This window comes from Lissotriton helveticus, chromosome 1_1 (genome assembly GCF_964261635.1).
Source record: "Lissotriton helveticus chromosome 1_1, aLisHel1.1, whole genome shotgun sequence".
In the NCBI taxonomy this organism is placed as follows: Eukaryota; Metazoa; Chordata; class Amphibia; order Caudata; family Salamandridae; genus Lissotriton; species Lissotriton helveticus.
The window spans coordinates 448,563,538-448,588,278 of NC_136057.1; the positions used below are offsets into that span (position 1 = coordinate 448,563,538).

The 24,741-nt window shown below is 48.5% G+C and overlaps 1 protein-coding gene across 1 annotated transcript in view; it reads right to left on the reverse strand.

Annotated features, from left to right (window-relative positions):
• Positions 1 to 24,741, reverse strand: part of NUP50 (nucleoporin 50) — a 129,428-nt gene that overhangs the window by 80,776 nt on the left and 23,911 nt on the right. The window contains exons 3-5 of the mRNA XM_078673839.1: positions 19,334 to 19,417; positions 14,099 to 14,276; positions 204 to 836 (exon numbers count right to left, since the gene is read on the reverse strand). Coding sequence (XP_078529965.1) covers positions 204 to 836; positions 14,099 to 14,276; positions 19,334 to 19,417 — 895 coding nt within the window. The remainder of the gene's footprint in view (positions 1 to 203; positions 837 to 14,098; positions 14,277 to 19,333; positions 19,418 to 24,741) is intronic.

Consider the following 24,741-nt stretch of genomic DNA (forward strand, 5'->3'; position numbering starts at 1 on the left):
GCTAATATTTCTGGTCCTACTTTTGAGCATTCGGGGAACATAAATAAAGACAACAGTGATATGGTTATACGATTAGTCAGTGCTATTAAAAAAAAGTGCAGCAGCGGTTTATAAAAAATATTTTTAAAGCCATCTTGGACACATCTGGCATGGCAAACCATTTACTTGGATTTCTAATTAAATGAATATATATTCATAGTTACCCTGATCAACTGTACCACTCTCGCCTTGAGATCCCGGGACTTTCATTGAAAACTTTGGAGTGACCGGTTCTGGTTGATCCCCTGATGAGAAGGAGAAAGGATTTGAAGGACCTGAAGCAAGTGAACTCAAAACAGAACTGTCAACTTTCTGGCCAAAGTTAAATGAAATCTTCGATGACGTTCCTAAACACTCTGCTTTCTTCTCAGGTATTGGTTGAAATTGTTTGGTTGAAGAATTTTCTTTGCTGAATGAAAAAGTTGATCCCTGCTCAGTCTGAGATGTGCTAAATGCAGCAACGGATTTTGCCTTTACAGACTGGTTTCCACCATCACTTTCAGAACCACTTTCAGTACTGCTTCCATATTTTTTATCAATACTAGCCAAATATTTTTCATAGTCTCTAAAAATAGGTGTAAGATCACAAAGTGGATTTGTGTCTACATGTTTCACTATCCAGTCCCGCACAGAGCAGTTCAATGCTGCCAACTGTTGGTTGTAATCATTACTGTTGCTGTTTTTTCTTTCATAATAGGGAGAGATTGCAGCCTGTTGTCTTTCACCATTAGTTCTTGTACAGCCAGCATTTTCTTCAACCAATGTTGAGGTAGTACCATTAGTAGTAAGGGATCCCGCTGAAAAATAAATACCAATTAAATATACTTTTGAAAGATATTAAAACATTGTACACAGGAATAAAAATTCTTTCAAAATGTACAATTCACAGTGCATACTTCGGCAACAAGAATTAGAATGGACACCATGGACTACTAGTCTTCCCATCTCACTACACAATAAGTTTATTTGGACTGCAATTTTACTCTGCTTTCGTCAACTTTTTCCATTAAAGCCCACGGCTCATCGTATTGATCTAGGAACACACCACTTTGCAAGTAATTTTTTACATATAGCCTAGGGCAGCTGCACAGCATGCAAGCCCGAATAGCAAGACCTAGGTCAAGGAATAGCACAATATGTGCAGGAATAAAGCTCGTAGGCTCGGACACTGCCATCAAATAATCTCTGATCAAGCTAGAGCAACTGTTGTGAATTCTCACATCCAGGACTAGATAAAACACACTTTCTTGTGGCCTGCAATGAGAGAGTCTTATGGAGGCTCCCTATCGGATACTGCAGTAACGCGCTTGTTTATGTGATACGAAATTGCATCAATCTCCGAGTTAAAATGTACAACCATTAGCTGTTTTGGTAAATTGTAGTTGAAAAATATGCCCCCTTAACTCTTCTCAAAGGGCCTGAATATACAATTGATCTCTTTGGTCACCCCATCTCATCTGAGAATAGCTGGCCAACAGATGTAGGACACATCCATGCATTGACTGCTACAATGCATTCATTACTTGGTTTGAATCGAAAACTGTTATTTTATATATTACTGTAGTTATAGTTAGGATGTAGTTATAGTTAGGATGTAGTTTCAATACGAAAAACATTTTTTGAACTACCTATATCGCTGACGTCGTTTGACGAATCTTCATGAAATTTCCCCCCAAAAAGAGCCCAGTGATTCTTGTTGTGCATAGAATGTTTCGAGATGATCCGTCAGGCGGGGGGCCGAAAAAAAAAAAAAAAGTGTCAAAAAAAGTGTTTCCCCATGTTCCGTAGGAACTTTAGACAAAGCTACAGCCCGAACTGCTGAACGGAATGACACCAAATTTGGCAGGATGGTAGATGGTGGTTCAGGGAAGTGCCTTTTGGGATTTGGAATCCCTTCCAAAGATTCGGAGTTAAAGCTGTAGATCTGTGGACGTAGGGGATCCGAAACCCCTCCTGATCTCGTGCTCAGATCAGATTGACAGCCAACATTTCAAACTAGAAAGTGTCTGTAGCCATCTTGCGACTTGGCTTGAATGGAGTCACAGAATCAGTGGCAGGGTAGAAACATCCTGATACCCCATGACCCCGGCCCGGCCAGCACCCCCCCCCCCGCCAATCCCAGGGCCAAAAAAAAGCATTAAATAAAATTTAAAAAGCACAGGCGCCTTCTCTTTGTTATTAACCGGCCCCCGGTTGGGCCAGGTCTCTGAACATTTAAATAATAAAGGGAGGGGTGGGGGTGCAATGGACTCCCCTCCATCCCAGATGCTTTTTAATGAAAAAAATGCAATGATGCCTGTATGGCTTCCCCCGCTGCCCACCACCTTCCTGGGGATTTTTCAAATTAGAAGTGGGGGTTGGGAGGCCCTCTTGGGCCCCCTCCCGCCCCAGGGACTGTCACTCCCAGGGCTTTGTTAAAGAATGCGCGGGGGTCACCTCCCTGGGGCTTAAATAATGCAGGGGCATATAACTTGCGCCCCTGCAATGCACTGCTTAGGACCTCACACATTACATTACTCATGACAAGGTCAGTTAAGTCTCAAATATCAGTGAGACTCATATGGAGTTGGTTAACGACGGAGGTAAGCCCGCCTTCAGCAACCACTTATGTAGGGATGGAAGGGCTGGTATTTCCAATCTCTGAAGATGGGCAATGACATCATGAACACTTTTCTAAACATCAGAGGGGTACTGATAAGGCCGAAATGTAGCCCAGCAAACGGAAAATGTTTCTGGCCTACCTGAAACAGCAGGTAACCTCTGTGGGACGGCGTGACGGGAATGTGGAAATAAGCATCCCGCACCCATTCAGCCACCTGGATCCAGCACAGAGAGAACTTGGGCCAAGATGAGCATCTTGAACTTGTCCGTCTAGATGAAAACATTCACATGGTAGAGGCCCAAAATAGGACATGGTAGAGGCCCAAAATAGGACAAAGACCTCGTTCTCATCGGTACCAGAAAGTAGCAGCAGATCGTGACCTCGAAGGTTGGTACCCCCTATAACGCTCCCTTCTCAAAGACAGCTTGAACTTCTCTTTGGAGAAAGGACAAGTGGTCTTCCAGAAGCCATTGTGGTGTATGTAGTATGTTCGAAATGGTGGAACCCCCCCTCCCCCAGCAAAAAATAAATAAAAAATAGGATGAAACTGTTTTGGACAATTTAAAAGCACCCATCTGTTCGATGTGATGATTAGCCACCTATGAAAACAAGCATTTGCAATGCAACAGGGCTCGCATTAGGAAAGTGTGAGCTATTGGTATTGTAAATGATGATTTTTTTAAATAGGTGTTGGCTTTGAAAATATATAAATTAATAGCATTGCTATTCACAAAGCCAATAGCTTACACTTTCCTAATGTGAGTCCAATGGCTATGGCAATGCTTTTTGGTAGCAAGCAAGGGTGATGCTGTGGTGGTGCCCCAGAGTGATGTGGTGGTGCCCCAGAGTGATGTGGTGGTGCCCCAGAGTGATGTGGTGGTGTCCCAGAGTGATGTGGTGGTGTCCCAGAGTGATGTGGTGGTGTTGTGAGGCGTGCAGCAGTGTGAGGCGTGGAGCAGTGAGAGTAATGCAGCAGGGTGCAGCGTACAGCATTGTGAGTCGTGAGGTAGTGTGAGGCGGGCAGCAGTGTGAGTCGTGAGGTAGTGTGAGGCGTGAGGTGAGGGTGTGGGTGGGTGAGGGTGTGTGAGGGCGAGGATGTGGGGGTGTGAGGGGGTGTGCGAGGGTGAGGTTGTGTGAGGGTGTGTGTGAGGGGGAGAGGGTGTGTGTGAGGGGGAGAGGGTGTGTGTGAGGGGGAGAGGGTGTGTGTGTGAGGGGGAGAGGGTGTGTGTGTGAGGGGGAGAGGGTGTGTGTGTGAGGGGGAGAGGGTGTGTGTGTGAGGGGGAGAGGGTGTGTGTGTGAGGGGGAGAGGGTGTGTGTGTGAGGGGGAGAGGGTGTGTGTGTGAGGGGGAGAGGGTGTGTGTGTGAGGGGGAGAGGGTGTGTGTGTGTGAGGGGGAGAGGGTGTGTGTGTGAGGGGGAGAGGGTGTGTGTGTGAGGGGGAGAGGGTGTGTGTGTGAGGGGGAGAGGGTGTGTGTGTGAGGGGGAGAGGGTGTGTGTGTGAGGGGGAGAGGGTGTGTGTGTGAGGGGGAGAGGGTGTGTGTGTGAGGGGGAGAGGGTGTGTGTGTGGGGGAGAGGGTGTGTGTGAGGGGGAGAGGGTGTGGGTGAGGGGGTGAAAGGGTGGGTGAGGGGGCGAAAGGGTGGGTGAGGGGGCGAAAGGGTGGGTGAGGGGGCGAAAGGGTGGGTGAGGGGGCGAAAGGGTGGGTGAGGGGGCGAAAGGGTGGGTGAGGGGGCGAAAGGGTGGGTGAGGGGGCGAAAGGGTGGGTGAGGGGGCGAAAGGGTGGGTGAGGGGGCGAAAGGGTGGGTGAGGGGGCGAAAGGGTGGGTGAGGGGGCGAAAGGGTGGGTGAGGGGGCGAAAGGGTGGGTGAGGGGGCGAAAGGGTGGGTGAGGGGGCGAAAGGGTGGGTGAGGGGGCGAAAGGGTGGGTGAGGGGGCGAAAGGGTGGGTGAGGGGGCGAAAGGGTGGGTGAGGGGGCGAAAGGGTGGGTGAGGGGGCGAAAGGGTGGGTGAGGGAGCGAAAGGGTGGGTGAGGGAGCGAAAGGGTGGGTGAGGGGGCGAAAGGGTGGGTGAGGGGGCGAAAGGGTGGGTGAGGGGGCGAAAGGGTGGGTGAGGGGGCGAAAGGGTGGGTGAGGGGGCGAAAGGGTGGGTGAGGGGGCGAAAGGGTGGGTGAGGGGGCGAAAGGGTGGGTGAGTGGTGTCCCAGAGTGATGTGGTGGTGTTGTGAGGCGTGCAGCAGTGTGAGGCGTGGAGCAGTGCGAGTAATGCAGCAGGGTGCAGCGTACAGCATTGTGAGTCGTGAGGTAGTGTGAGGCGGGCAGCAGTGTGAGTCGTGAGGTAGTGTGAGGCGGGCAGCAGTGTGAGTCGTGAGGTAGTGTGAGGCGGGCAGCAGTGTGAGGGGGTGTGCGAGGGCGAGGTTGTGGGGGTGTGAGGGGGTGTGCGAGGGTGAGGTTGTGTGAGGGTGAGAGGGTGTGAAGGTCAGTGAGGGTGGGTGAGGGGGTGTGAGGGTGTGTGTGAGGGGGAGAGGGTGTGTGTGAGGGGGAGAGGGTGTGTGTGAGGGGGAGAGGGTGTGTGTGAGGGGGAAAGGGTGTGTGTGAGGAGGAAAGGGTGGGTGAGGGGGTGAAAGGGTGGGTGAGGGGGTGAAAGGGTGGGTGAGGGGGCGAAAGGGTGGGTGAGGGGGCGAAAGGGTGGGTGAGGGGGCGAAAGGGTGGGTGAGGGGGCGAAAGGGTGGGTGAGGGGGCGAAAGGGTGGGTGAGGGGGCGAAAGGGTGGGTGAGGGGGCGAAAGGGTGGGTGAGGGGGCGAAAGGGTGGGTGAGGGGGCGAAAGGGTGGGTGAGGGGGCGAAAGGGTGGGTGAGGGGGCGAAAGGGTGGGTGAGGGGGCGAAAGGGTGGGTGAGGGGGCGAAAGGGTGGGTGAGGGGGCGAAAGGGTGGGTGAGGGGGCGAAAGGGTGGGTGAGGGGGCGAAAGGGTGGGTGAGGGGGCGAAAGGGTGGGTGAGGGGGCGAAAGGGTGGGTGAGGGGGCGAAAGGGTGGGTGAGGGGGCGAAAGGGTGGGTGAGGGGGCGAAAGGGTGGGTGAGGGGGCGAAAGGGTGGGTGAGGGGGCGAAAGGGGGGGGTGAGGGGGCGAAAGGGTGGGTGAGGGGGCGAAAGGGGGGGTGAGGGGGCGAAAGGGGGGGGTGAGGGGGCGAAAGGGGGGGTGAGGGGGCGAAAGGGGGTGTGACAGCGAGGGGGTGTGACAGCGAGGGGGTGCGAGAGCGAGGGGGTGCGAGAGCGAGGGGGTGCGAGAGCGAGGGGGTGCGAGAGCGAGGGGGTGCGAGAGCGAGGGGGTGCGAGAGCGAGGGGGTGCGAGAGCGAGGGGGTGCGAGAGCGAGGGGGTGCGAGAGCGAGGGGGTGCGAGAGCGAGGGGGTGCGAGAGCGAGGGGGTGCGAGAGCGAGGGGGTGCGAGAGCGAGGGGGTGTGAGCGAGGGGGTGTGAGCGAGGGGGTGTGAGAGCGAGGGGGTGTGAGAGCGAGGGGGTGTGAGAGCGAGGGGGTGTGAGAGCGAGGGGGTGTGAGAGCGAGGGGGGCGAGGCTGAAAGGGTGGGCGAGGCTGAAAGGGTGGGCGAGGCTGAAAGGGTGGGCGAGAGGGTGAGTGAGGGGGTGTGAGGGGTGAGGGTGAGTGAGGGGGTGTGAGGGGTGAGGGTGAATGAGGGGGTGATGGCGAGTGAGGGCGAGTGAGGGGGTGAGGGCGAGTGAGGGCGAGTGAGGGTGAGAGGGCGAGTGAGGGTGAATGAGGGCGAGTGGGGGTGAATGAGGGTGAGGGGGTGAATGAGGGTGAGGGGGTGAATGAGGGTGAGGGGGTGAATGAGGGTGAGGGGGTGAATGAGGGTGAGGGGGTGAATGAGGGTGAGGGGGTGAATGAGGGTGAGGGGGTTGTGAGGGTGAGGGGGTTGTGAGGGTGAAGGTGGGTGAGGGTGAGTGACGTTGGGTGAGGGTGTGAGGGCGTTTGAGGGTGGGTGGGTGAGGGCGAGTGAGGGTGGGTGAGAGTTTAAAAATATTTCTAGAGCGCACGTACACCCAGCGGTTTCATGGCGCTATGCAGTACTACAAACCCAAGGAACAAAAGGCTAGGGAGACAGGGGAGAGTTAAGAGGGAAAGGCCTGAGTAAAAAGAAAGGTTTTAAGAGCTTTGCGAAAAAGGGAATACAGGGGGCAAGATCGCAAATGGATCGGGAGAGAGTTCCAAAAGGAAGGAGCCAAGGTAGAGAACTTGGATCCACCCCATTTTTTGCGTTTAAAACGGGGGACTACAAAAAGTTGTTGAGTAGATGAGCGCAGTTCTCTGGACGGGGTGTAGGCGTGAATTGCAGAGCCGATGAATGCAGGGGCAGAACCGGACCGAACATTGAAAATGATACAGCCCAGCTTAAACAGGGCACGTTGCTGTACGGGGAGCCAGTGTAAGGATTTAAGAAGGGGCGTGACGTGATGAGATTTGGGTAAATTAAAAACGAGGCGGGCCGCCTGGTTCTGAACCAACTGGAGACGCCTCACGAGGTACCCCGGCATGCCACAATAAAGGGCATTACCGTAGTCCAAGCGGGACGTCACCATCGCCAGGAGTATGAGTTTGAGGGCAGAAGGGGAAAAGAACCGGGAGACTTTGCGAATTGTCCGGAGGGAAAGAAAAGCTGAGGATACAACCGCACCAACTTGGGAATGAAGGGAAAGTTGATCATTGAGTTTGAAACCAAGGGTTTTAACAGAGGAGGAGGGAGTGGGTGGGGGACCTAAAGAAGGGGGCCAAAAGAGAGAGGACCATGGACTGGAGCAACCACCTGTCAACACCAATTCCGTTTTATCGGGATTGAGTTTCAGGTGGTTGTGGTTCATCCAGTCCTGAATGAAGGTCATAACAGAATGAAAGTTGGATATTGAAGCAGGGGAGGAGGATAAAGAAAAAATAAGCTGGAGGTCATCCGCATAATTGTACACAGAGACCTCCAGCTGCTGTAAGGCAAAAATAAGAGGGGCAATGTACAGATTAAATAACAATGGGGAGAGGGAGGATCCTTGGGGAACCCCACACTGTACAGGCCGGAAGTCGGCTGAGTAATCCCCCAAGCGGACTGCTTGAGAGCGGCCGCTCAGGAAGGAGGACAGCCAGACCAAGGCCGCGCCCCCGATTCCCGCCGCTCCGACACGGGAAAGTAAGATGGCATGATCCACCGTGTCGAACGCGGCGGAGAGATCAAGGAGGACCAGGGCCTGGGGCTGACTCGTGTCCATGCCCTCCCTGAGGTTGTCCAAGACCGATAAAACCACGGACTCCGTGGAATGAGCAAGGTGGAAACCAGCCTGCCTGGGGGCCAAGACACTGTTCCTTTCCACAAAGGAGCTCATAGTTCTTACTACATGGCGTTCCAGTATCTTGGCCAAAAAAGGGAGGAGTGAAATAGGGCGGTAGTTGGCTGAAACCGAAGGGTCAGCACCATGTTTTTTTAGAATGGGTAAAATTACAGCAGATTTAAGTGAGGGAGTGACAATACCCTGGGAAAGTGAGCTGTTAAGAAACGTGAGGGGCAGAAAGAGTAAATCTGTTTCAGGATATGAGCAGGGCAGGGATCCAAGGGGGAGCCAGACTTAACCAGGGGAAGGAGGGAGAGGAAAGTCAGTTGTGAGAGGCGGGATAAAATCCAGACGCGAAGTGGCTGGGGGGCAGTGAGGATTGATAAAAGAGGGGGACGGGAGGGGAATGTTGGCTCTGATCGTGCTGATTGTCAAGAAAAAAAAGAGTTGAAGGAGTCGCAAAGAAGCTGTGAGGGAGAGGGTTTGAGTGTGGCCCTGTCAGAATATGCTAGATCTTGAACGATGGCAAAAATTTCTCTGGGACGATTTTCGGCGAACTGAATTTTAGAGGAGAAATAGGCCTTCTTAGTTTCCAGAATAGATTTCTTGTATAGGGCCGAAAGGGTGATATAGTGATTTCTTGAGATGGGACAGTAGTCCCGCCGCCAGAGGCGCTCCGCTCGGCGAAGATTACGTTTTTGAGTCTTCAATTCATCATTAAACCAGCGGTTTGCATCTTTAGAGCGCTTAGATGATATGCGCTTTAGAGGGGCGACTAGGTAACAGCCGGCCCGCAACCAACCATTGATGGATTCCGCTTGTGCAAGAGATGGCAGCCCTGACAAATCCGGGCTGGACGCGGAGAGTGTGGCAGACAAGGAAACTACGTCCACACAGTTCCATGAGCGCGCCCAAGTGTTTTTGACTGGGGGGAGCTTGGGAACTGAACAGAGGGATAGGGAAAAGGAGATAAGAAAATGATCGGACCAGGTGCAGGGGGATATGGATAGTGAGGTGACCGGGCAATCTCAATACCAGATTTGGTCGAGGGTATGGCCCAGACTGTGGGTAGGGGGGCGTGAACAGCGGAAGTGAAATTAAGAGAGCGGAGCGACTCTGAAAACTCCTTGGAAGCTGAGCACTCAGCGGGGTCGGAGGGCCAAAAATTGAAGTCCCCAAGAACAACAATGGACGAGTGGTTGACTGCCAGGGTAGCCACCAATTCTTGGAAGCTTGGAAGAAATAATTGCGGGGAGGATGGGGGGCGGTAAATAAGAACACAGGTGAGTTGGGGGGGGGGGGGGGTAAGGGAAAGTGTGCGGGCCACTTAACAGTCTGATGAACCTAAAGGGGACAAAACTAAAGATTGAAAAATAATTTCTTTACGAGCAATCAGAGCAACTCGCCTCCTGGCTTGCCGGGAGGGCGATCGGCTCGGAGAGCATAATAAGATGAGGGAAGCATTGCCAGTAAGGAGGGGAGGGAGAGTGTGAGGGGGAGGGAGAGTGTGAGGGTGAGGAGGTGTGAGGGTGAGGAGGTAGGAGGGTGAGGTGGTGTGAGGGTGAGGAGGTGTGAGGGTCCGAAGTAAATTGTGGCAGGGCAGACATCATAAGAAACAGTCGAGTAAAGTTTATCTCCACTGGAAGATAGGGGACCGTTTAAGTGACAGCATCTCTGTTTAGGAACATTTCAAAACATCCCCAGGTTGAAAACAGATTTATTCAACAATTTGTCTAAACAGTTCAAATCAACCCCACGTCGAATTATGACAGGAAAAAAGCTTCCTCGTAGCGGGGATTACACGGTAGGACGGAGAATAACACACGAAGGTTCTTATATGCTAAGAAACGATGGAAAATACGGAATTGTTCCGTCCTTTTGTCCATCAGCCCCACTTCTAATTGCTGGCAATGGCACGGCATGCATTGCTTGCCTAGGTTTATCGATCTGAAGCCACGGACGCAAAATATGGATGATTTATTTTGATTCAAAATGCACTGGGACGCCCGCTACTCAGACAGGTCCCTCCGTCAATGCTAATCAGCAGAAGCAGGCATTAAACTTAGTCTAGCCTGCTCGCACCCTTAAGAAAACATGTTTCCAGCTCGAACACTTATTAATTTAGCTGTCTGGTTGAAACATTCGCCTTTTATTTCGCCCTGGATGCTTTCGCCGGCCATGCTTGAGTAAGACTTACTAGACGGTCTAACTACTTAAGCTCCAGGGTAAAAATGTATGCACCCAGTCTCCTGCGAGGATTTAAAAAAAAAAAAAAAAAAAAAAAAAAAAAAGTGTTCGCTTTTTAGGTGTGCAAGCGTGAAAAACATCTGTCACTTTCTCTCTTTTGACTTTTACTTCGAGGTTTTCTTTTCACGGCAAAACCCTGACCATCAGAACGAGTTTGTTCTCTGTAAATGTGCTGGTTTATAACATACCCTTATGCCACTTCCTTCCTTGAGTGTATGTACACATGCATATAGATAGTTACTTAGAAGCTCATTTGTGATGGAATATATTGAAGGTTAGCGTCCGACTGAAACCTATATCACCACACATATCATCTGTTTTGCCACAAAATGGCCGCCATTCACACTACACTCGCAGTAACTCTGTACATTCACATCATTCCGGGAAAACATCTGACGGAAGTAAGGCTATTCCTACATGTTCAGAATGGCACGTCGCGTATTTGCTCACAAGCCGAGCAGTCCCTCACAGCCACTTGCATGCCAAGAATTCTCCCCTCCTCACTCAGACTAGTCCTCCTCCGGCTGAGAGTTCTGCAGCAGGAACGTTCCCCACAGAGCTATGTTGCCAAGCAATGAATAGGTCTGCCTTCAGTAAAAAAGGAAGGGTTTGGTTTTCATGGTGAACATTTCAGTCACAGTGACTCAACCGTAGTCCGACTAGAAAGATGCTGTAGTGACAGTATCCCATTTTTTTAACGAGACAAAGCAACTTTTTAACACTGGCTGCATTCTTGCAGTGAGTCACAGACATTTATTAGGCAAAGAAAGAGAACTCATTCATTACTCGACGCACTTGGAGTTTCCACTCCCACCGTCTGACTGAGAGATTTAATATTCATGTCAGGAGCATCGAGGAATGCCCGGGATAACTAGAGTGCAAAAAGGAAGTAAAGTGGCAAGGGAAACGAGTGAACAACACATTTCTAAAGTATAGATTTATTTGAGGCAATCTTTGTTTCACAAAAGTCTTATTGCGAAACCCTAACAAACAGCACTGAAAGCGATCGCTTTCGTGATCGCTATAGTAAACGAGTGGTGCATGAGCGCCACAGCGAGCCATATGGTGTCTATTACGCGCATTTCTGCACGTAACAGACACCAATAGGCCATGGGCAGAGTTATGCGCCCGCCTCTGGCCTACTGTGTGCGAGCTTTAAAGCAAACATGCACGCAAAGGCCAATAGCAGGCGCAAATGGAAAACCACACGCACAAGCGTGAGGAATTTCCAGGTCCATTTTTAAACTCCCCTTCAAAAGGGCTCTTCGCTCGCCCTAAAAATAACTTATCCGGCATCCCGCTGGGTGGCAGGGCGAAGGTAAGGTTAAAACAAAGTGGTTTTGCAGCTAAGTTTGGTTGGTTTGTTGCTATGTGTGCTTGGACGTGGCCAGCCAGATAACCAACCTTGGCCTTGAAAGGCAGAGGCAGGGTTTGTTATGATCTCTGGTATAAGCCCCTTCTAAAACCATGAAAACAGATGTGCTGGCAAAGCAAGGGCAAAAGAATGCGCTGTCTTGCTTTCCTTAAAGTGCTCTAACATAGAGTCCGCCTTGTCATCAAAGGGATGGATGCCATCAAAGGACATGTCCATGAGCAATTGTTGGACATCACTTGAAAAACAAGTAGAATGTACAGAGGCATGGTGCAGAAGTACCATACTGCTACTAACTGCCCAACCAGATTACATACTTTGCTGCATCTTGCCGTCCCAAATTATTTGTTGGAGGTTGGCCCTATGGTCCTCTGGGACGGCAGGCAAAATATCAACCACCATATCTAAACACCACATGCGAATAACGTCCCAGGTGGCAACTTGAGTTTATGGACCAGAGGCCAAGCGTAGCAAATAATAACATTCAATTTCCGAATGCCTCCTTGTATTTTTAATGTTGCAAGTTGGCTGGGAACACAATTGACTTTAACCTACTGGTGGAGGACTGAACCATGAGGCACTCCGGTATTAGGTGCTGCGGTAGGTTAAGATGGTCCTTCAGAGCGTGTTTGTGTCTCCTGGTTATTTGAAAGTTGGATTGTCTAGGTGACTTAAAGCGCGTCCGCTAATGCCTCATTAACCCGTTACCCGTGGCGTAAATTCCGCCGCGGGACTTCTAATGAGTGGGCGGGGCAGAGTCGGCCAGCGGACATGCTCAGCACTAGCCAGTTAGTGCTTACGATGGCCGTTGGCCGACGCGTGCACGGAATGAGTAAAAAGGGAGGAGTGGTGATTAGGAGCTCAGCCTGGGAAGCAGCACCTCCATGGATACATTAGTTTTTACCTCCACCAAGGGGAGCTGAAGGTCAAGCACTTCTGCCACCCTTCTAAACACCATGGCAAACGAGGCAGGCTGCTCCGTAGAGGGGTTACGTGGTTATCAAGTCCACCGGCCTCTTGGAAGGTTAGAAATAGCGTCTTATAGTCATATAGATGAAACATTGCAGTCATTGTCGCTCCAGATCTGTAAATCTGTGATGCAATGGACACGTATAAGAATCAGAGTAGGGTTGTTGTAGTGGTTGAGGTTGGCAAGAGTTCAAAAGCGGTCTCTGAGGATTTGTTTCAGAGTCTGAGAGGACTACAAGGTCTTCTTCCCATGGCATCTACATATGGGGTCCAGGCACAGTTCTTGCTACCGGTGTAAGCCAGAGCTGTAACTGGGTCGAGAGGCGCAGTCAGACTATGCCAGTATTACCCCAACATGAGGCCTCCTCTGACCCAGATTCCTTGGTGTGCCACCGGGCCCCATGGAAGGGTATCAAAGTTCAGCAACATAGCCCCTTGAAGCCATGAATCTGCTGATGTGTCACTGATTGCCCTCTGAATTTGGGCTGGATCAAGACTAGAGAGAGGAACGGTTCTGAAGTAGAGGACAGAGACCCAGAAGTACTCAGACATCCGTATGACGTCTCCTGATAAGACCCCAGAAGAGGAGGGGCCATGTTTCACCCTTTTGTACTTAATTTCAGACGTGCCTAAAAACCTGGAGTGGGAGGACTACCTCTCTCAGAACAACCTTGAGATGGAAAATGTTCTTCTGTGTTCGACTTCGAGCAAGGCCTGACTTTTTATGCTTTCCTGTGGGGCTCGGTGACAAAGTTTGGCCTCCATGTCCCGGGTCACAATTGGGTTCAACCGGGCACATCTGTTACACAATGTTGAATAATGCAAGGAACCCAGATAATAGACAGACCTCCTGAGGTTCCATCATTGACATTGTGACAATCGCTGCAGGATCCATGTCCCGGGGACAGTGGATTTTTTTTTTTAAAGTATATAGTAACGTGTACATAGAAAATAATCTATAAGTGTAAAAGTGAAGCGTCGTCAAAACCTAAAATACAGTCATGCAACCAATCAAATGCCCAAAATCAAAAATGTTGTTAGAAAAAAAAAAAAGGATACTAAAAACCATGCTAGTGTTAAGACATTTCAACATCTAAGGCATCTATAAAAATGCTGACTCCTAAAGGGGGTGTGGGAAACATTTCACGGAAAGGACTACCATTTCAAGGACAGAGGATCATCTGCCTCCTTTAAAGTTCCATGATACAAAGTAGGCATCGAAGAGATTGGTTATAACTTTACTACATACTGGATTTGACTGATTATACTTGCACACTGAAATAGGAGAAACCAATGACACAATGGGCTTGAAAGGAGAACAAATTACAGCATAAAAGTACATTTTGCAGCTTTAGCGGACATGCCAGTGCATGATTGATGCAGAATAAGGTAATAAGATATTTCCATCACCTAGCTGACAGTTGGTTAGCACACTAAACATGGCTTTACTTCGATTTATATAACATGCCATGTGGCTTAGGTTGCACTGATTCTGCTGGTTTAAGCATTGCGCACTAACTACTTGGACAATAACAAACCAGAATTGTTCCAACTTACCAAGTGCCATCTTTGTTTCTGTGGTTGATTTTATATTTGTAAACAGGTTATTAGACGTGCTACTATTTCCATTAGCTAATAACGGTTTAACTCCAGTGCTTGCACCAAATCCAGAAAATCCACCTCCAGTTGGCAAAACCAAACCTTTAAAACCTTTAAAAGCGCCGCCACTCTCAGACTACAATAAAAAATAAATAAAAAGAGAAATACAAGGGTCAATAACAGGTGAACAGTACCACTTTAACAATTAGTATTCTAGAAAGCATTACACATCCTGCTAAGGACAACAGTTTTTAATCAGACACAAGAACAAAAAGATTGATGCCATAAAAATCCCCAAAAACTAGTCCGCATTATATGAATGTTTAAACAAAGGATGTGGTATTTCAGGCACAGCACAGATCAAGATTTTATGGTTATTATTGGGATATATCACAATTCAAATGCGCCCCCCCCTTCATGGGACCTCGGGTGTCAGGGAATCACTACTCTGCCCCTTACAACACATTTTTAATTCCGGGACAGGAGACGAAGTCCCCGAGTCCTGTAATGGCTGCCAGCAACATTTACTCATGTTGATGGCAGTAAGGTGCACTAGCTCAGAGACTGCTCAAGGGAAAAAAGCTCCCTCTGCCAACCAGAACGCTCTATTTTTAAACTGCCGTTCCGCAAGTGTCTACCGAGACTATTGTGGACCCAACCGTCCAGATATACAATTATTTTTCAAACATAATTTCTCGAAAACTGCTGAACGGATTTAAACCAAAGCATAAAAAGAACAATCAGAAGACTAAGAGCTAGGTTCATGCCAAAGTTAGTGCAGTTCCGTTCAGCTGTTTTTGCTGAAACCCTGCCTAAAAGGTCTATGGAGATTGTGTGCTTTGGGACCCCTTTTTAGGTTTTGCCTCGCCAAAAAGATGCGCTCTGCGCATCTTTTTCGCGCAGGCGAAAACCTGATGAGAATTGTAGTGTGCTTTGGGTCGGCCCTCCTCATTCATTGGCTGGCTCCGTAAATGGAGCCTTGCCATTGGACGAGGGGCCTGTCCGTCAATGCCGGACCAGACACGGGGGCGTTCCCGACATTCTTTGGCTTTTGCCGACGTCACGCGACGTCAGCCGAAAGCCGGGAACGCCCCCGAATCTGGTCCGGCCGGGCCGCAGGCAAGCGGGAAGTCGGCGCCGGTCTTTCTATGCCAGGAGAAAGGAGTGCAGCTGCCAGCGAGGCCCCGGTGCAGGAGAGCCCCGCCCGCGGCACCCGAGAAAAGAGCCCCGGCAGAGGTGGAACACCGTAGGGTAGGGCTCCCTGCTCCAGGCGGCCTCTTCCCTGCTTCTCACCTCTCTCCTCCCGCCTCCTTCACCTCTCTCCTCCCTCCCCCTCACCTCTGTCCCACACTCCCTCCTCCTCCAGCTCCCCCCTGTCCTGCGCAGAGTTCCGCTTTCGTCAGCAGCTCCTCGCCCTATGGCGGAGCACGGCCGAGTTCACTCTCAAGTCACAGCCGCAGGGCGACTCCACATCATCCCTTGTTGGACTTTTATTTCCCTGGTCCGGGATCTGTGGCCGCGCGGGGCCTGAGGGGGCCTCCCTTGGCTGTCAGTCACTGACATCAGCAGAAGCCCCCTCTCTCTCTCTCTCTCTATTTAATGCTAGAATTATTAGTGCGCCAGCCCGTCCAAGATTTATCTCGCAAAGCGCTTGCGGTGCCTCCTGGTTTCTTCGGGGCGCTTTAGACTCAACTACAGACTCCAATCCAAACTTGGCACACATTCCAAAAGTAGATCAACTATCAAAAGCCTGGTCTACGCCTTCGAAATAAGACACACAAAAGCAAGCAAGCAGCATTCCACACAAAACAAAACACTTCCAAATATCTACATGACAGTAACAAAACAGGGGTGTCCCCTAAAAATATAGGTAACAAAACCAAACGGCAAATCACACATAAACAAACAGAGGCTTCAATTACATAACACCACGCACTTTTTCAGGGCACACACTAGATCACCAAAGATAACAAACACAAATATTCCCCACAATCAGCACACTCGCAAAAACACAGTGTACACGCGAAAAAAGCTTTGAGAGGTCATATAAGGCAAGCATACCCTGTGCAAAACGTGATATGTGCTCACAAAACACAGTTTACTCTGACAGATACGTGGTAAACACTCACAAAACACTGTGCACTCCCTAATACTGTCGAAATTCTGGGGCGCATTTCATACACTGACCAGACTAATCACCCAGAAATATAGTGCGCACTCACCAAAGGTGCCGGATAACACTTAGCGGCCGGAGGGGGGAGGGGGAGGGGGGGGGCACATGCCCAGAACTCGCGGACCTTCATGTACATCACCACAGAAGAGACAGACGTGGCACCGCACACTGAAAGGTCTCTGACGCAGAAGTAAAGCGCACTCTATCGTCCATGCGGTTTCTTGGCGCTGAACTACGATTGCCGTTCCTGAGAAGATGTAAGACTGGAACCACTGATTGTACGACTGCAGACAGGCCTCATTGGTGGGTGCACGGTGCCACCCAACCGCTGCTGACGAGGAAAACCCTGAATAGTGTGGCGAATGGGTGCCCACTCTGCACGCTGGGATTGTTAGGGCGACTAGCAACAGCAGCCCGCCGCCAGTGGTAAAACGAACCTTTACTCCTCTGCCCTGCCCGAAAACTAACACGAACTATGAACCCAGAACTTAAAGTAGATGCCAACTTTCTTCTTAAACCTCAAAACGTTTGGTTAAAATATAGATGCGTTTTGAACATCAAATATTTCAACATTCAAGCATTTTCGCTTTATGTTTTCGGTATTTTCGTCAACTGTTTTAGTTCTTGTAATTATGAATGAATGGATGTTAGATCTAAGAACATTAGCTTTGTTTTCACACCACTGTTTTCAGTGATCGGAAATGCTAATTTCTGACCCATTTTAAAGAGCAAACTGGCTAATCCCGATATCTCGACATATATGCTATTTTTGGGTGTATTAGGGTGTTTGCATGGCACCTCGGGCAGGCCACGCCAGAATGCCCACGTCATAACAACAGTAACATAGGTCTTTGCTTCGCGCGCAGCTTATGGTAAGTCATATATGTCTAGTCCCCCAGCCAGCCTCGTTGCCTGCTTGTGCCTCCGTGTGCCCCTGTTGCCTGCTTGTACCTCCGTGTGCCCCTGTTGCCTGCTTGTGCCTCCGTGTGCCCCTGTTGCCTGCTTGTGCCTCCGTGTGCCCCTGTTGCCTGCTTGTGCCTCAGTGTGCCCCTGTTGCCTGCTTCTGCCTCCGTTTTCGTGCCATAGACAATAATATTGATGCATTAACCTCAAGCCTGGATGTTGTCAAAAAGCGGGTGGTTGCACATGAAACTTGCCTGGATGTCCTGGAAAACAGATTGTCGCGGAGAAGCCTCGTTGCCTGCTTGTGCCTCCGTGTGCCCCTGTTGCCTGCTTGTACCTCCGTGTGCCCCTGTTGCCTGCTTGTGCCTCCGTGTGCCCCTGTTGCCTGCTTGTGCCTCCGTGTGCCCCTGTTGCCTGCTTGTGCCTCAGTGTGCCCCTGTTGCCTGCTTCTGCCTCCGTTTTCGTGCCCCTGTTGCCTGCTTGTGCCTCCGTTTTCGTGCCCCTGTTGCCTGCTTGTGCCTCCGTGTGCCCCTGTTGCCTGCTTGTGCCTCCATGTGCCCCTGTTGCCTGCTTGTGCTGTGTGGGTGTGTGTGGAGGGCTCTGTGTAGCTGTGTGTGTGGGAAGCTTTGTGTGGCTGTGTGTGTGGGGGGCTGTGTGGGTGTGTGTGTGGGGGGTCTGTGTGGGTGTGTGTGTGGGGGGTCTGTGTGGGTGTGTGTGTGGGGGGTCTGTGTGGGTGTGTGTGTGGGGGGGCTCTGTGTGTGTTTGTGTGTGTCATTTGCGAGAGATAAAGCTAGTGGCATTGTAAATGGCAATGCCATTTATTTATGTTAAAAAAACAAATAAAAATAATGTCAAGAGCAATGCCAATAGCTCTAACTTTAACAAAGGCAAAACCATTGCATTGTAAATGCTTGTTTCTTCTGCTCCCGCTTGACTGATAACCCCAAAAGTCTCTAGGAATGAGCGGAGCTGGATGATCTTTTTTGGTATCAAACCAAAAATGTTTCTTTCTAAGGAAAAGCAGAAGCAACTATACCTACCATGTGGGGACTAGAGAGGCGGAGAATACATATATATCAGAAAGCAAATCTTGAAAAATACGCCGCAAGGACATTACTGTTGCTTCTGTGTGTATGTATATATATATATATATATATATATATATATATATATATATATATATATTACATACACACACACATATATATACACATATACATATATACACATATACATATATATACACATATACATATATATACATACATACATACATATATATATACATACATATATATACATACATACACACACACACACACAGTCTTTTCATCCGAAATCGATCCAATCATGTAGGAAAGTTGAAGCGCGGGCCCAAAGTTCTTTGTGCCAGGTATTATATATATATATATATATATATATATATATATATATATATATATATATACATACACACACACACAAATAAAACACACACCAGGAAAGAACACCATTTTATGTTTGTTATGTTTGGTTATGCAGGGGTGTAGTTCTGTACAGGAAGGAGAAATACTCATTCATCCACTGGTAATTGTGGTACCATCAATAGGGTATCTTAGGGCATCTAACCTAGACACAAACACCAATTAAAATCAAACGGCCAAAGGCGGCTTTGGGCATATTATTATATTATTTAGTTTGCGCAGCAGCATAGTCTTCGCCTCATTGCGAGTGGTAAAGTCGGACAGTAAAGAGCCTTACCAAAGAAGGAGCTCTCTTTTTTCCATTCAGCAGTAACATTCTTTCTGAGGACCAGGTTTATATATTTTCTTTGAAATGTTCCTCTAAAGTGACAAAGCCAAGGCTGATAATATAAAGTACAACTCACCTGCCACTGAATATTGTTGTGTACCTATACAGGGTGCTTGTAACTCCCTACCGCAGGCCTGTAAGCACTGCCACCAACAGATATCATATCCAAGGACTTTTTGAAAGTGTGAGGAATGGGATTTATAGTCTATGCCAAAGGTTTATTGCAGAAAACATTTAATTGATGCCACGGCTTAAAAAGGATTTACTATCTTAATAAAGTCAATTGATGACAGACCCAGCTAAATCCAAACTGCATTTGTACTTACTTCAGATCCAAGATTTCTGCGTTTTGCTTTTTTGATTGCTCGACCTTTCAGTACATCTTCACTTGCCACAGAGAAAGTTCCTGCCTATACAGAATAGAAAAATATTTTCTGAAATTCATGCAGACCTACAAACTGTAGAACTCTTATCCAAGATAAACATGCAACAGCTACTCCTAGATAACTGCCACTCAAGAGTAGTTATGACAGTCTTTCAGTAGTTTCACAGAACGAGAAAAGATGGAGATTATCCTTCAACTTAGAGCAGAAATATTCACAAAACCTTTCATGTACAATAGAGTGAAACTGCAGTAGCAAGCAGTATGACAAACTATAAAATAGATAAAGTACCACCCGCCGTATATTACAATGATATTGCAGGTAACCAACCTTCCAGAGAAACGAAGTTGAAGGCAGAGTTCAGTTATTTGGTTATTGAACTCCAACTGGCAACGTCCTTATAATGTACGCTAGAGGTACTTTATCGTTTATAATACATGGTCACAGCATCACCTTTCCCACAAACCACTTAAAAACTTGGTGCGTAGCTCTTTCCTATAAATGAGAGAGCAAGGTTTACAAACATGAAGAACAAAAATAGAACCTCTAGGTCAAAGTTAAACACATCAAAACCAGCTAGATTCCCACGTAATATAATGGTACAATGTTTGCTTTAACAGTCTTACCGTCGCTTCTAACGGATCGCTTCAGTATAAAGAAATGCTAAACGAGTCCAACATAACTGTATTAATTGCTCAGAAAATGAAAACGGTGTGCCCCGAATTCTTATTAGGGACAGCTCTCACACCCTAATGTGACCGTAGGAGCCTAGATTCGATAGGCACAACTCATTACCCTGCTGGTGATACCCACAAAGGTACAATGCTCTCAACAATTTAAGTAGACTTAAGGCACACAGTATACATTTTGAATAGTATGCTACTTATTTATGGCTCTAAACAAAAAACTTTAACAAGCATTAAATCCACACTATAAATCTCTACAAGCCTCTGAAGAACATTTCATTGGCACTATCGAAATAACTTGACAGCAAGAATACGAACCAAAGAGATGAGCCTCTACATTGGAAATTTCAGTTTGAACTATTTGAGCACAGCCGCTGCACTGGGCAATCATTAAGGTGAGCACTTGCAGGTAGCAATGGTCTCAGACTCTGTACATGCTATGTTAATGCCTTAAAAGGGGAAGGGAGATCTATTCCACGACGACATATCAATTTTTCCGTATGCACCTTTAGACAAATTGTGCCAGGATAAAGTAAAAGTAATGATACTTGGAAACTAAATGTCAGTGAATCGATCACAATATTTACTTATCACCAGGAAATGACTAATTTAGCTAGCTGGATCTCCCTCTACATAAACGTGTGTTAATTGATCTAGAGATAGGGCTACTGTAATTCTACAGGTTTGCGTCTGAGGCAATGTCTGTATTAACTATGGATTTACCGCACTTGCCACAGATTGTACCATCTAGTGTAATTTGTAAGAGTCAAACAAATTATTTACAGCTCATTTGCATATATGGATAAAATAAAAAGCACCACACATAGTGCAGCACAATGCCAGACCGTTTGCAAAGGTTACCTAGACACCCTTCAATTGCAGATTGTGCAAACTACTGTATTCAGGTTTTAAGCTTGTAGTAAGGAGTGTAGCCTTTGTCTAGAATATTAACCCCTAAACTGATGGGGTTATCTCCTTCAGTACCAGGGCCTGTTTTTGGCTACGTGGGGCTGTTCACGCTAAGGGCTCCATAGATTTTTCCACATAAGGTATGCATGCCAAATTGGCCTCCTTTTTTTCCTAACATCTTGGGGATTCTACAGGTTCCCAGGGTTTGTAGATAACCTGGGTGGAGACCTAGAAAATAGCCAGAACACAGCTAAATTGTGGGATTTGTGAGGAAAAATAGGGGAAAAGCACTTTGCAAAAGTGTCTGCTTTTTCTCCCAAAAATGCATTCAACAAAAAGTTTGCTGTGCTACTGTAATTACCTGACGCGGACACCCACACAAGTGAGTAACTATTATTACCATTTATTTTTAAAAATCGGAAGACCTGGGGAATACTGTGTGGTAAAAATGTGTGGCTCCCCGCAGATTTTCTCTTGGAAATGTGAGGTAAATGTCTGGTTTTTAGTCAAAGTTTGAGGATTGTGTGGCAGTGTGGGTAAGAAAATGGGGTGAGGGAAGAGTGGCGCGAGGAGGAAAGAGTGGCGCGAGGAGGGGAGAGGAGTTAAGAGGGGAGAGGAGTTAAGAGGGGAGAGGAGTTAAGAGGGGAGAGGAGTTAAGAGGGGAGAGGAGTTAAGAGGGGAGAGGGGGTTAGAGGGGAGAGGGGGTTAGAGGGGAGAGGGGGTTAGAGGGGAGAGGGGGTTAGAGGGGAGAGGGGGTTAGAGGGGAGAGGGGGTTAGAGGGGAGAGGGGGTTAGAGGGGAGAGGGGGTTAGAGGGGAGAGGGGGTTAGAGGGGAGAGGGGGTTAGAGGGGAGAGGGGGTTAGAGGGGAGAGGGGGTTAGAGGGGAGAGGGGGTTAGAGGGGAGAGGGGGTTAGAGGGGAGAGGGGGTTAGAGGGGAGAGGGGGTTAGAGGGGAGAGGGGGTTAGAGGGGAGAGTGTTGATAGGGTAGAGTGGGAGAGAGGGATATCAGCACTGAGCACAGGCAGAGCTCAAAGGGGAGAGGAAAACCAGAAGAAAACAAAATATGTGGGAGAGCAAGGTTTACAACCTGATAAGTTAGACGAAGAGAGGGCGCAGGGAAGCATAAAGAAAACAAGGGAGAGAATGTGGGTGAAAAGAGAGACGATATTTGAAAGATGAAATGGAGAGGGGAGGGTGTAAAGAGAGAAAGACGTTGGTGAACTCTGGTCACACGGTCCTTCAGCCTCGTTTTGTCTTCCTCCTTCACGTTGTTTCCCCTCTAACTCTCTCAGGCCCGAGGGTTTGTTAGAAATGGAAAGAAGAGAGATGCCAATGCGGCGAAGGGGAACAGGGGGGGAGGGGGTGTTTCGGGGGGTGGAGAGAGAGGGACAGGGAGAAACGAGCAAGAGAAAGGTTGTGGGGGGTTTCCACGCTCCTCACGCACCCAGGGCGCATGTAATCTAACACGTTAGCTGCGGTATCTGTGGGGCTGACCTGTTAAGAGAACCATGGTCACTCACCCCTAGGGACAAGGGTGAAGCAGAGACTGTGGGCTGGCAGTATTGGGTGCTCCAGGGGCCTCTGTCGCCCCCTTTCTCTCACTGCTCCTGCTGAGGGCGCAGGACTGCTGCAGACACTATATGCAGACACTATATGAAACTAGCTCCGTTCTGGCCTGTTAATGCGCTATTAATAGCAAGAACGAGCGAGCGCTGTGTCAAGTGTGAAGGGGCTAACAGCTAGATTCATCAAAGTCCCGTTTTGCGAGTCTGTAATAGCGAATCATAAGGAATCGCTATTAAGGATTTGCAAAACGGGATTCATGTAGGAATTGCAAAAAATATTGCGATTCCTACATCTTCCTTATTTGCGATTAGCAAATTGCTATTCACAAATAAGGAATAACTCCCCATTCATTCCTATGGGCCTTTAGGAATGAATGGGGAGTTAGCCCTTATTTGCGATTAGCAATTTGCTAATCGCAAATAAGGATGTGATTTCATGGGTGCCAGGGGTGTCCAAAGGACACCCTGTAGCACCCCGGAAAAGCAAATGTAGCCAGATGTTGCGCACACACATGTCCAAAGGACATGTGTGTGTGTGTGTAACATACCACTCAGAAAAATGCACTAAAGTGCATTTTTCTGAGTTTGCTATTTACCACGAAGTCTGACTTTGTGGTAAATAGCGGCCAGAAATAGCGATTTCGCAAATAGGAAATGTTTCATAAATTGCATTTAAGGAATCTCAAATAGAGATTCCTTAAATGCAATTCCTCGCAAATATGCAATTTCGCAATTAGCGATTTTTGCATTTGGGATGATGAATCCCAAATGCAAAAATTGCATTCTCAGAATCTGGCCCTTTGCGAGCCGTTTTTGGACTTGATGAATCTAGCTGTAAGATAAGTCAAATCGAACCTGAAACTCTAAATAAGGACTCACATCCTTCCATCTCTGCCCCTTCACTGCCAGGCGGTGCGCAGAACATGTAATGCATGTACCCTCCTCGCTAAGCCCATGCATCTACCGCCCTTGAGGCTGTTCATCAGGGTATGCAGTTGTGCCGCTTGTTAGGGTGAGGGCGGCAGGGTGTGTCCAAGCGGTGTATAGCTGGGTCCAAACCCAAGTTAAATTTGCCCCCATACCACATTGGCAATTTTACGCCCCACGCCCGCAGAGAACTCTGGGCATTGTTGTTTGGTCCATAAACGGAGACAAATATGACGGAGTGTCAGTGCAGTATGCCAGCAATATAACATATCATTCTGTGTCGCTGACAGTTTGGGTTGAGTGCTATTGTAAACCTCCACGTATCAGTATGACGGTCCCTAACGCACAACTGGAAAAAAGGCCACTTGCAGGTCTGCGCACCAACCTTTATTAAGGCAGGAGGATGTCGATAGTGTATGGTAAAGCGCTTTGAGAAAGCATACATCAACGCGACGTCTAACTATATAGGCATGTCCTAATCTGTCTTTGCGCTGGTCATATAGACCCCCTCACGTTCCAAGAGAAGTATCTAATAGTAGGTGTTACACCTTCTAGAGGTAAGGTCTGCAGTAGGATGCCTAAGGCTTCAGAGTCCCATGTTTGCACTCTGCAAGGATGGAAAATGTGGCCCGTCTCCAAATATGAAAAATCTGGTCAAATGTCCAGTGTGTATTTATTAGTCAGCATAGGGAGTGCTTTGATGTCAGAAGTCATGAGCATGGTCTGCCCAAGAGAAAAACAAGAACATTTATGTATCTTCTCACCTCCACCCACTTCCGGCACCATACATGGTGGTAATTTAAATCCCACCCCCCTCCAACAACCAGTTTTCCTAGTGAAACAGAATGCATAGGAGTCATCCCTGGAGGCGGTATCAAGCCAGGCGAACTGCCCAATCTGACTCCAACTAAGTGGCTGAAGGGCACAAGTACCACATGGATGCATCCAGGGACTCCTGCTTAGTAAGATAGGAGCGGCTAATGCACCAACCCTGGTAGCGTCCGGATGCGGTGACATCAGCAGAATAAAGGATCAATTATATTATATCTCATTGCACAAATGGCGGTGCCCCTTGCCGGCAGGCCAGTAGGTCCAATAGTGTCAATTAATACCATCCATGCGGTCTTACTCTCCGTTGTCAGGGGACGCGCAAATCGATCCAGTCTCCTTTGCTATGCTTTTAGCAAATTTGAGGACTGCTTTCGGGTCAGGGAAGTGAGGAGCCTTCACACCATATGAAATGCGTACTTTAGCGGGGTATAAAG